General features: G+C 50.9%; 2 protein-coding genes across 4 annotated transcripts in view; one reads left to right on the top strand and one right to left on the bottom strand.

Annotated features, from left to right (window-relative positions):
- Positions 1-5,559, top strand: part of MSMP (microseminoprotein, prostate associated) — a 31,453-nt gene extending 25,894 nt beyond the window's left edge. The window contains exons 1-3 of one of the 2 annotated variants that reach the window (XM_073612148.1): positions 114-558; positions 3,400-3,508; positions 4,798-5,559. In XM_073612148.1, the coding sequence (XP_073468249.1) occupies positions 468-558; positions 3,400-3,508; positions 4,798-4,987 (390 nt within the window). In that variant the 5' untranslated portion in view covers positions 114-467 and the 3' untranslated portion in view covers positions 4,988-5,559. Of the gene's footprint in view, positions 1-113; positions 559-3,399; positions 3,509-4,797 lie in introns of those variants that run through there. The other variant, XR_012240777.1, reaches the window with a different exon arrangement.
- Positions 4,460-13,139, bottom strand: part of RGP1 (RGP1 homolog, RAB6A GEF complex partner 1) — a 41,527-nt gene continuing 32,847 nt past the window's right edge. For both annotated transcript variants that reach the window (XM_073612145.1, XM_073612147.1), the window contains exons 8-9: positions 6,495-6,672; positions 4,460-6,336 (exon numbers count right to left, since the gene is read on the bottom strand). In XM_073612145.1, coding sequence (XP_073468246.1) covers positions 6,113-6,336; positions 6,495-6,672 — 402 coding nt within the window. In that variant the 3' untranslated portion in view covers positions 4,460-6,112. The remainder of the gene's footprint in view (positions 6,337-6,494; positions 6,673-13,139) is intronic.

Raw genomic sequence — 13,139 nt, forward strand, 5'->3', positions numbered from 1 at the left:
TCGGGGGTTTGTTTTTCTGCCTTTCAAAGCAGGAAATGAGTTTTATAGGATTTCCAGGTCCTGGCCCCAACCGGCAACAAAATGATATAAATATACGAGGAGAGAGCAGAAATACATCACCTAGAGGAGAGAGAGAGAGAGAGAGAGATAGGACCAGTCTATCCATCACCTAGACAAGGAGCTATCGAGACACCGAGACAAGGAGCACTCAGGACACACATACTGAAAGGGAGCACTCCAGATAGAGACAACCAGACAAGGAGAACTCCGGATAGAGACACACACAGACAAGAACTCCAGATAGAGACAACCAGACAAGAACTCCGGATAGAGTCACACATAGGGTAATATCAGAGACACAAGCAGGTGCTTCCAGGCAGCTTTCCATACATAGTCATACACAGAGACCAGGTCCCCCTCATACCCTCGGGGAGCGATATCTGTCCTAGATACAAGAAGCTTCAAGCATGCTGCATCCTCGGACATCTCCACTTCTGGCGCTCCTTCTTCTGCTCCTCCTTCCATACACACACAGCCGCTGCTACTTTCAGGCCAAAGGTGAGTAGTGCCCGGTAGGGCACTCCGCTATTATACTGTACATAGTGTGTATGGGATGTATTGGGGTATATATTAATATCATTGCACTGGGGTCAGCGATTGCAATAGAGGGGACATATTGGGGTATATTATAATGATGTCATTACACTTGGGTCTGTTATTGGACTATATGGGATATATTATAATGATGTAATTGCAAGGTCAGTTATTGGAGTACAGTATATGGGATGTATCGGGGTACATAATAAAGATGTCATTACACTGGGGTCTGTAATTGGACTATATGGGATGTATGATCTTAAATATCATTACGCTGGGGTCGGTGATTGGATTGTATGGGATGTACTGTGGTAAATTATGCCTAATAGGACTATTGCTGGGAGATGGCATTGTATAGGATTATTCCTGGGAAATGGCCTTGCATTGGACTGTTGCTGAGAAATGGTCCTACATGGGACCATTGATGGGGGAATGGCCTTGCATGGGACCATTGCTGGGGGGATGGCCTTGCATGGGACCATTGCTGGGGGAATGGTCTTGTATTGGACCATTGCTGGGGAAACTGCATTGGATTGGACCATTGCTGGGGGAATTGCATTGTATGGGACTGTTTCTGGGGGAATGGCCTTGCATGGGACCGTTGCTGGGGGAATGGCCTTGCATGGGACCGTTGCTGGGGGAATGGCCTTGCATGGGACCGTTGCTGGGGGAATGGCCTTGCATGGGACCATTTGCTGGGGGAATGGCCTTGCATGGGACCATTTGCTGGGGGAATGGCCTTGCATGGGACCATTGCTGGGGGAATGGCCTTGCATGGGACCATTGCTGGGGGAATGGCCTTGCATTGGACCGTTGCTGGGGGAATTGCATTGCATTGGACCATTGCTGGGGGAATGGCATTGCATGGGACCATTTGCTGGGGGAATAGCCTTGCATGGGACCATTGCTGGGGGAATGACCTTGCATGGGACCGTTGCTGGGGGAATGGCCTTGCATGGGACCGTTGCTGGGGGAATGGCCTTGCATGGGACCGTTGCTGGGGGAATGGCCTTGCATGGGACCGTTGCTGGGGGAATGGCCTTGCATGGGACCGTTGCTGGGGGAATGGCCTTGCATGGGACCGTTGCTGGGGAATGGCCTTGCATGGGACCGTTGCTGGGGAAATGGCCTTGCATGGGACCGTTGCTGGGGGAATGGTCTTGCATTGGACCATTGCTGGGGGAATTGCATTGCATTGGACCATTGCTGGGGGAATTGCATTGCGTGGGACCATTGCTGGGGGAATTGCATTGCGTGGGACCATTGCTGGGGGAATGGCCTTGCGTGGGACCATTGCTGGGGGAATTGCATTGGATTGGACCATTGCATTGCATGGGACCATTTCTGGGGGAATGGCCTTGCATGGGACCGTTGCTGGGGGAATGGCCTTGCATGGGACCGTTGCTGGGGGAATGGCCTTGCATGGGACCGTTGCTGGGGGAATGGCCTTGCATGGGACCGTTGCTGGGGGAATGGCCTTGCATGGGACCGTTGCTGGGGGAATGGCCTTGCATGGGACCGTTGCTGGGGAATGGCCTTGCATGGGACCGTTGCTGGGGAAATGGCCTTGCATGGGACCGTTGCTGGGGGAATGGTCTTGCATTGGACCATTGCTGGGGGAATTGCATTGCATTGGACCATTGCTGGGGGAATTGCATTGCGTGGGACCATTGCTGGGGGAATTGCATTGCGTGGGACCATTGCTGGGGGAATGGCCTTGCGTGGGACCATTGCTGGGGGAATTGCATTGGATTGGACCATTGCATTGCATGGGACCATTTCTGGGGGAATGGCCTTGCATGGGACCGTTGCTGGGGGAATGGCCTTGCATGGGACCGTTGCTGGGGGAATGGCCTTGCATGGGACCGTTGCTGGGGGAATGGCCTTGCATGGGACCGTTGCTGGGGGAATGGCCTTGCATGGGACCGTTGCTGGGGGAATGGCCTTGCATGGGACCGTTGCTGGGGGAATGGCCTTGCATGGGACCGTTGCTGGGGTAAAGGCCTTGCATTGGACCATTGCTGGGGGAATTGCATTGCATGGGACCATTGCTGGTGGAATTGCATTGCATGGGACCATTGCTGGGGGAATGGCTTTGCATGGGACCATTGCTGGGGGAATGGCTTTGCATGGGACCATTGCTGGGGGAATGGCTTTGCATGGGACCATTGCTGGGGGAATGGCCTTGCATGAGACCATTGCTGGGGGAATGGCCTTGCATGGGACCATTGCTGGGGGAATGGCCTTGCATGGGACCATTGCTGGGGGAATTGCATTGCATGGGACCATTGCTGGGGGCATGGCCTTGCATGGGACCATTGCTGGGGGCATGGCCTTGCATGGGACCATTGCTGGGGGCATGGCCTTGCATGGGACCATTGCTGGGGGAATGGCCTTGCATGGGACCATTGCTGGGGGAATGGCCTTGCATGGGACCATTGCTGGGGGAATGGCCTTGCATGGGACCATTGCTGGGGGAATGGCCTTGCATGGGACCATTGCTGGGGGAATGGCCTTGCATGGGACCATTGCTGGGGGAATGGCCTTGCATGGGACCATTGCTGGGGAACGGCATTGCATGGAACTTTTGCTGGGGAATGGCATTGGATATATCTATCGCCGGGGAATGGCATTGGGTAGGACTATTGCTGGGTGCTGGGGAATGGCATTGGATAGATCTATTGCTGGTCATCTCTGGCAAACACAAAGCCAGTGGCACTATGTGACAGTGTGAAATGCACGCCTGTTTATCTGTCAGAGACTGAAGTGTGTCTAATAGAAGCGCTCTCTCCTGTACTGCAGCACTGTGCCGCCATGCTGGGAAGAGCTACGGATTGGGGGAATCGTGGCTTGGCAAGGACTGTCAGCTCTGCACCTGTCTGCACCCTGTGGGAGTTGGATGCTGTGAGATGTAAGTAGACACACCTACTGAGAGCGCACCTGTCACATTACATCAATATTAAACCAGGCAGTAGACAGAAGAGCCCCGATCACCTGACCACACACAGCCAGCCCCGATCACCTGACCACACACAGCCAATCTAGCCCCAATCACCTGACCACACACAGCCAGTCCCGATCACCTGACCACAAACAGCCAGCCAGCCAGCCCCGATCACCTGACCATGCACAGCCAGCCCCAATCACCTGACCACACACAGCTGGTCCAGTCCCGATCACCTGACCACACACACTCAGCCCCGATCACCTGACCACACACAGCCAGCCCCGATCACCTGACCACACACAGCCAGCCCCAATCACCTGACCACACACAGCCAGCCCCGATTACCTGACCACACACAGCCAGCCCCGATTACCTGACCACACACAGCCAGCCCCGATTACCTGACCACACACAGCCAGCCCCGATTACCTGACCACACACAGCCAGCCCCGATCACACACAGCCAGCCCCGATCACCTGACCACACACAGCTAGTCCAATCCTGATCACCTGACCACACACAGCCAGCCCCGATCACCTGGCCACACACAGCCAGCCCCGATCACCTGACCACACACAGCCAGTTCCAATCACCTGACCACACACAGCCAGCCCTGATCACCTGACCAAACACAGCCAGTTCCAATCACCTGACCACAAACAGCCAGCCCTGATCACCTGGCCACACACAGCCAGCCCCGCTCACCTGACCACACACAGCCAGCCCCGATCACCTGACCACACACAGCCAGCCCCGATTACCTGACCTCACACACAGCCAGCCCCGATCACCTGACCACACACAGCCAGCCCCGATCACCTGACCCCACACACAGCCAGCCCCGATCACCTGACCCCACACAAACCACACACCAGCCAATCATTTTTAACTCTGTTCACAATGGAGATATAAACTTTAATAATAAAAAATGAATTTTATTTAATCTTATAAAGAAATCAGGTAAATACAGTTAAATTTCCAGTCCTCGGCCCGAGTCATCAAGCTGAAATAGCACTGACGGCATCCTAAAGTGGCCCCACAGGTGTTGCAGGTTTTGGGGGACATACTTCCAATGATACGAATACCCCATAACTTAACTCATCAGTCAATGTTATTAGGGGTCATTCTAGTATGCCTTTAGCACCGTTGCAGTGTCAGGACTGAGGGCCTTGGTTCCCTTATACAAGCACAATGTACAGGAGATGCGCCAGTGGGCTGCAGAGCTAACCATCTACTCTGTTTTCCTCCACAGAACACAGCACCCCATTGACTTCCCATCGTGGTGTGAAGCTCGCTATGACTCTCAGACCTGTCACATCTCTGTCGTTCAGAAGGCCAATCCTAACCTTCCATGTGTGCACAGCGCGGACTACGAATGGGGCTCAGCCGGGACCTCTGAACCGACTTCAGAGTCTATCTACCCCACCCACCTCGGCAGATAGACTGCAACCCGTGATCTCTGCCTTTCCATGTCTACCAGACCACTGTGAGCGCTCTACCGGCTTCCTATTTCCGGTTCCTGGGTAGCCCTGTATATCCATTACAATGCGGCTGGCTCCCCTGCAGCTTCCATCAGTGCCATGCGGCCAGCTATGTGCCAGCCAGACCCCGGCGGCCCCCCAGGACTATGATAATGTGTTTATGTTGTAATACTGTGTATGACCACTTAGCACCCAATAAACCACTCTGCTCAACCTCTGTGTCTACACTCATCTGTACCAAGATGGCGGACACCTCCACCAATCTATAGACTCCACCCTGAGTGCAAACTGTGGAGCCCAAACACACCTTACTCCACCCACTGGGCCAGACAGTCTGCAAGATGCACCTCTCACTGCAGGACAACCCAGAGGAGGAGCTATAGAGAGTACCCCCCGCCCCCCGACTATGGGAAAACCCAAAGGAGTTAGCTAAACAGTGTTCCCCTCCTATTGTAGCACAACCCAATGGAGGAGCTATAGAATGTTCCCCTTACTGCAGAGCCCAGAGGAGGAGCTATAAAGTGTTTCCCTCCTACTGCAGAACCCGGAGGAGAAATCTAAAGAGTGTCAACATCCCCCCCCCCCCCCATAGCTGTGGAAAAACCCAAAGGGGAGAAATACAGTGTGCCCTTCCCACTGCTGGACAATCCAGGAAATGGGGAGTAGTAAAGGGTGCCCCTCCCATTGCAAGACAACCCAGAGAAGAGGAAGTTATAGAGTCTGCCAGATAGGAGGGAGTTGTGGAGCAACCCCTCCCACCAAATGACAGCCCAGAAGAGGATGTTTGAAGTGTCCTTCTCCCAATACAGGACAATCTCAGAGAATAGGGAGCTATAGGCAATACCCCTCCCACTGCAGGACAACCCAGAGAGGAAGGAGATATAGAATGTGCCCCTCCCACTGGAAGGAGAGGTTATAAAAGGTAAATGCAAGGATAATGGAGAATGCTCCTCCCACTAGAGAAAGGCAGACAGAAGGGTGCTTGGACTATGCCCCTCCCTCTTTAGGGTGAAAGGAGTGTGTAACTGGTTATCTCCCCACCCACTTCCAGTAGCTACCACCAATTCCAGTATGGCCCCATCATCGTTAGATACAGATGGAATGGGAGGAGGAGGCCGGAGAAACGTAGGAGGCCAGTAAAGGGTTGGTGGGTAAAACTTTGATGGGCAGGTCCCAGCTGAATGTGTCCACGTCTATGTGTTCCGCTCCAGTCCATGTGATGATCTCCGATTGGTTCTCTGGTACGGTAGGCGCTTCCACCGGTTCCCGGGCAGTGACAAATTCAAAGTGCAGGCGCCACTTCAATGATACTGCAGAATGGGGAGAAGAGAGGAGAGAGGTGACCATAGAGACATGTCCTAACCTTATCACATGGTATACAGCCCATGAATGAGGATAAACCCCATCAGTAGGTCCTCCATATACATCAATGTAATCCCCCATCACATGGACTCCTCACCACACTCACCGATGTTGGTAGTGAAGCCCGGGCAGGAGCTCAATGGGACGGGGAGGCCGAAATTACTGCTGGCGGTGTGCAGGCAGGACTCGTGGTGCTGAGCGTGGGTGCTGATAGACACAGGTTGTCCACGGGAACGTCTGTACTCCTCCTGTACACTCTCCTCTGATTGTAGAGACACCGAATACTGTGCAAAGACAACACACACATCAAACACCGCACCGGGGGGAGGTCTGTACACGTTTATTTTCACAGCCTAAACCAGGGCTTCTCAAGAGGTTCCCAGGTGTTCCACCTCCTCCACCATTGCTGTGGACTCTTTCACCTAGCTGTGGCTCTTATATCCTCTCTACCAAATGGAAGACAGAGAGCGTGTGCATAAGGGCTTGTTTACATTTGCTTCAACCCGTTTAGTATTAACCCCCAGCCTTGTTGATCCCCTTTTCAGTAGTCACCCCCCCATTCAGTAGTAACCCCTAGCTCTGCGGACCCCCCCCCCCCCCCCCGTTCAGTTTTCATCCCCAGCTCTTCTGATCCCCCACTCAGTAGTAACCCCCAGCTCTTCTGATCCCCCACTCAGTAATAACCCCCAGCTCTTCTGATCCCCCACTCAGTAATAACCCCCAGCTCTTCTGATCCCCGCCATTCAGTAGTAACCCCCAGCTCTTCTGATCCCCCACTCAGTAGTACCCCCAGCTCTTCTGATCCCCGCCATTCAGTAGTAACCCCCAGCTCTTCTGATCCCCCACTCAGTAGTAACCCCCAGCTCTTCTGATCCCCCACTCAGTAGTAACCCCCAGCTCTTCTGATCCCCCACTCAGTAGTAACCCCCAGCTCTTCTGATCCCCCACTCAGTAGTAACCCCCAGCTCTTCTGATCCCCCACTCAGTAGTAACCCCCAGCTCTTCTGATCCCCCACTCAGTAGTAACCCCCAGCTCTTCTGATCCCCCACTCAGTAGTAACCCCCTGCTCTGCTGATCCTCTGGTTTGCTGTTCCTCCTCTCTCTCTCTCTCTCTCTCAGCTCCCCGCTCACCTCCCACTACATTATTCCCCTTGTGACATTTGCTAGTTTCTACCACCCTAGTCCCCCAGCTTTGCCAATTCTCTGCCACTAACTCCTTTCTCTCTCTCCGGTCCCCGCTCACCTCCCACTATATTGCTCCTAAGCTGCTAACCACGCATGACATCTGCTAGTTTCTCCTGCTCTGGTCCCTCAGCTCTGCTGATCCTCTGCCGCTCAGTCCTCGGTTATCTTCTGCTATAGCGTTCTCATGTTGCAAACCATGTGTGCCATCTGCTAGTTGCTCCAGTTTGGACCTTGCCCACCATCCTGCTGCTCCACCCCAGATACGACATCTGCACCAGACACCCCCAGAATATATACACATGGACCGGAAGAGACTGCTGATGACATCTTTCTGGGAGCCAGCTGTTGTCGTACGATATCAGAAACACTCTACAATCTCATGGGAAGCCTTCCCAGAAGCATGGAGGCTGTTATAGCCACAAACTGGGGATGTCTACAAAGCTTATCTCGGCATTATGGTCAGATGTCCACAAACCTTTATATAGTATATAGAGCTAGAAATATATGATGTGTTACTTCTGGAAGCATAGCTTGAGATATATTCCTTATTTAAAATATATATTTTACATTTATTTCTAATATATTATTTTTCTCAGTAGTACACAGATTTTGAAATTAAAAGTCCATCAGTGGCTCTATTAGCTTTAAATCTGGATGCAAAGGAGCGCTTGTTGGTTTTCCAGTGCATCCTGGGATATCTCATACCTGAAATACCTTCAAAACAAAGCAAAGCCAACGCTAAATAAAAGCCCCTCTCAAAGCTGCAGGTGCTGTGAGCATTGTCATAGACTTTTGTGGAGGCTTCGGAGATGCTTTGAAGTGACAAAAAAGTGACATGGGGGATCATTATCAAAGCGAGGACGTGTGACCAGGACTGTAAGGTGACCATTTGATTTAGTGGGAGGAGCTTTAATTGGCAGAGTGCTTTAAAATAGCGTGTCCAATGCCACATTCTCAAGCAATCATGAACCAGCCCTATTCCACCTCTGGATCTTCTATGGGTTTAGTATATTTGATCTTTTAAAGTTGACCTCAATGGATGCGGGTCATTTTCCAACCACGTATAAGAGACCCTGAGGTGACAAAAAAACCTCAAAAACAGTATATAGACACAAACCAATCCATTGCCAAGCAGCAACCAGTCATTCAACCTACACCAACCAGTCCTTCAACTTACACCAACCAGTCCATCACCATGCACCAACCAGTATATCACCATCAACCAACCATGTCATTTTCCAACCATGTATAAAAGAGACCCTGAGGTGACAAAAGGAAACCTCAAAATAGTACAGACACAAACCAGTCCATCGCCATGCACCAACCAGTCCAATCGCCATGCACCAACCAGTCCAATCGCCATGCACCAACCAGTCCAATCGCCATGCACCAACCAGTCCAATCGCCATGCACCAACCAGACCAATCGCCATGCATCAACCAGTCCAATCGCCATGCACCAACTAGTCCAATCGCCATGCACCAACTAGTCCAATCACCATGCACCAACCAGACCAATCGCCATGCACCAACCAGACCAATCGCCATGCATCAACCAGTCCAATCGCCATGCACCAACTAGTCCAATCGCCATGCACCAACTAGTCCAATCACCATGCACCAACCAGACCAATCGCCATGCACCAACCAGTCCAATCGCCATGCACCAACCAGTCCAATCACCATGCACCAACCAGACCAATCGCCATGCACCAACCAGACCAATCGCCATGCATCAACCAGTCCAATCGCCATGCACCAACCAGTCCAATCACCATGCACCAACCAGACCAATCGCCATGCATCAACCAGTCCAATCGCCATGCATCAACCAGTCCAATCGCCATGCACCAACCAGTCCAATCGCCATGCACCAACCAGTCCAATCGCCATGCACCAACCAGTCCAATCGCCATGCACCAACCAGTCCAATCGCCATGCACCAACCAGTCCAATCGCCATGCACCAACCAGTCCAATCGCCATGCACCAGTCAGTCTGTGATGGAGGTCCGCCATAAAAGCTTCCTTTGTCCAGTATCAGCATGATCCAAGACCCCTTAGCCCACCCAGTCACTTGTCGAGATATCAGTGTAGGGTGAAGTAGCATAAGACTGTTTATTCAAAGAGATATACACTCAGAGACAATCCCCCCTTCTTTGCATGACACAGGGCAGGGGAAAACTTTACCTCCTCCAACTTTCCAACAGTAGACAGTCTTTGGGAGGGGCTGCTGGAGAAATACCATCCCCTATAGCATCTAATAGCTGACAGGGGTGTCATTAATATGTAAGCCAATCCACATAAGCATGTACATCCCATAATAGGTTGCTCCCAAGGCAGACAGAAACAAGAGCACAATGGGATACAGCCACACCTCACACGATCTAGTAAAAAGTTTATCAGACCAAGCTCATACAATATTCCAGCAGTTGGAAAGGTGGAATTAATTTATCTTCATATATTTCTTGAGGGATATTGTTCAGAAATATTACTGTCCTTCTCTGAGCTGGCCGCTCAGCTGTCGGCTAATGACCAGCTCCTATCTCTCTCCACAGTTACCCAGCTGTTGTGGATCTGCTCGTCAGTCCTGCCTACTTAAAGTCGTCCAGCTCTCTTCATCTCTGCCTTCGCCTTTGTCAACATCTCAGAGACTTTCTCCTGCGTTCCTGTTGAAGACTTACTTGGCTGACGTTCCTTCTGGCTCCTGATCCTGCTTGCTGTACTACTACGTTTATCTCTGGCTCTCTAACATCTGCTTGGCTGACTACCCGATCCGGTTACTGAACTCTGGCTTGTTTGCACTACGCTTACTCTGTTTACATTTTTATTATTATTATTATTATTATTAAACAAGTGTGATTTAACTTTACTTCAGTCTCGGTCTGATTCACGGTTCCTCCACTACTGACTGTCTCTTTACCCTCATCTTTGACAGGATTCCTTCCCTTTGTATGGCCGATGCCCTTGGCACACTTATGTGCATTGCTGGTACTGCTTGTTGGTAGTATCAGCGGTTAGCTGGTGTTTGTTTTTTTTTTTTCAATTTTACATCACATCTAACATCCGACAGACAAATCATTCCGGCTGATACGGATCTGACTACAACTAGCTTCCAGCTGACAAACAGCTCCCAGCCCTCGATCTACGGCTCCCAACGATCAACCCCTGCTATACGCTCCCAAGCGCCGGCTTATGGTACACGGTTCGTAGCTTATAGCCCACAGGATCCGGTCCTAAGCTTTCGGCTTCAGTCCTTCAACCTACGGCCCTCGGCTTTTTGCTTAGCTTATGGCTCCCGGCTGTTAAAACCGAAGCTCATGCTACATAAAGCACAGCTTACAGTCTATGGATCCCAGACTCCGCCACTTAGTCTCCAGCACACGCTTTACGGCTCTGCTCTGTGGCTCTGTAACTGACCCCGCTCTCGGCTCCCGGCTTCCAGCCTCCAGCTTGTAATTTGTAACTTACAACATACAGTCCTGATGACAAAACTGCTCATATATAAAACACTTCATATTATATATTGCTGGATATTACTGGATAATGTGGAGGAGGAGGAGGAGGTGGTGAAGAGCACTAAAGTAATAAGTGGGATAGACTTGAAATATATCTGGACGTAATCTGCAAGTTTTGAAATTGACATTGGACTTTGAAATCTTTACTTCCTTGCCCGTACTATACTGGTAATAATTCGGCTAAGTACCCCTGAGCCTCGTTACATTTTGACTTTATCCGACTATAAATAGCAATATAGCTTTGTCTTTTCCTCCATATGTGTGTTTTTTTTTATTATTTGGGACAGTGCAATATCTCTATGAATTAAAGGTAGTAACAGAAGGTAATATTGGAAGCACTACCTCAGCCACTGGGACATTTGCTAGTTCTTTATTTAATTTTCATATATTATATGATATGTGTTATTTAGAGCCCTTGCACACTGGGGAGTGGGGTGGCGTCAGCGGTAAAACGCCGCTATTTTTAGCGGCGTTTTACCGTCGGTATGCGGCCGCTAGCGGGGCAGTTTTATCCCCCGCTAGCGGCCGAGAAAGGGTTAAATACCACCGCAAAGCGCCTCTGCAGAGGCGCTTTGCCGGCGGTATAGCCGCGCCGTCCCATTGATTTCAATGGGCAGGAGCGGTAAAGGAGCGGTATACACTCACAAACACAATGGGGTGGGATATTATATGTAGATTAATGGAGGCTTCATAGTTACATAGTTAGTAAGGTTGAATAAAGACACCAGTCCATCCAGTTTAACCTGAGTGAGTGTGTGTCTACAACCCTGACCCTTGTTCCTAACCCTGTACATCGCACACTCACATCAGTCCCTACCCTCAATCAAAGGTCCCCATTCATATACTAGGGCCAATTTTGGACAGAAGCCAATTAACCTACCAGCATGTCTTTGGAGTGTGGGAGGAAACCGGAGTACCCGGAGGAAACCCACGCAGGCACAGGGAGAACATGCAAACTCCAGGCAGGTAGTGTCATGGTTGGGATTTGAACCAGCGACCCTTTTTACTGCTAGGCAAGAGTGCTACCCACTACACCACTGTGCCTCCCACTGTGCACTCCGCTCCGAAGATGCTGCTGGCAGGACTTTTTTTACCGTCCTGCCAGCGCATCGCTCCAGTGTGCAAGCCCTCGGGGCTTTCACACTGGAATGAAAGCAGCGGCACTTTCGGGGCGGTTTGCAGGCGCTATTATTAGCGCAATAGCGCCTGCAAACCGCCCCAGTGTGCAAGGGCTCTTAGACAAATAAAAGACGCTGAAGCTTATTGGCGTGACTTGTGAGATATTCAGCCAGCGAGAGATTATCGTGAGCCAACTGTGAGCTTATTAGATTCTTAGAACGACACGTAGAACTAAGAAGGATGGGGGGTGGGGGTGAAGAGTAAGTTACTAGCGAATGATAAAAAGCACCAAAATAAGTCTCAAAATAAACAAGAAGAGATAAGAACCCGACTTGAAAAATTCACCCACACTCCTACTATGGCCACTATTACGGCCAAGGATGAAATACAAGCTGCCATCTCTAAAGCCGCGTACACACGAGCAGACTTTTCGACCGGACTGGTCCGACGGACTATGCGACGGACTTCCAACGGACTTTCTGAATGAATGGACTTGCCTACACACAATCACAGCAAAGTCCGACAGATTCGTACGTGATGACGTACGACCGGATTAAAATAAGGAAGTTGATAGCCGGTAGCCAATAGCTGCAGCCTCAGTTTTTAGCCATCGGACTAGCATACAGACAAGTGGACTATTCGATAGGAACTGGGTCCGGCGGAGTTCCGACGTAAAGATTTGAAACATGTTCCAAATCTAAAGTACGTCAGATTTTCGACCGAAAAAGTCCGCTGAAGGTCCGATGAAGCCCACACACGATCGGATTGTCCGCCGGACTCGGTTCATCGGACCAGTCCGGTCGAAAAGTCCACTCGTGTGTATGCTGCATAACTCAACACAAAGTCCATTGGACCCAGCTAAAGAAGTGCAGGCCACTGGAAGAGGGAGAATGCAAATAGAGTCGGATGATATAGCAAGTCATGTCACTTC

This window comes from Aquarana catesbeiana, linkage group LG01, assembly GCF_042186555.1.
Source record: "Aquarana catesbeiana isolate 2022-GZ linkage group LG01, ASM4218655v1, whole genome shotgun sequence".
NCBI lineage: Eukaryota > Metazoa > Chordata > Amphibia > Anura > Ranidae > Aquarana > Aquarana catesbeiana.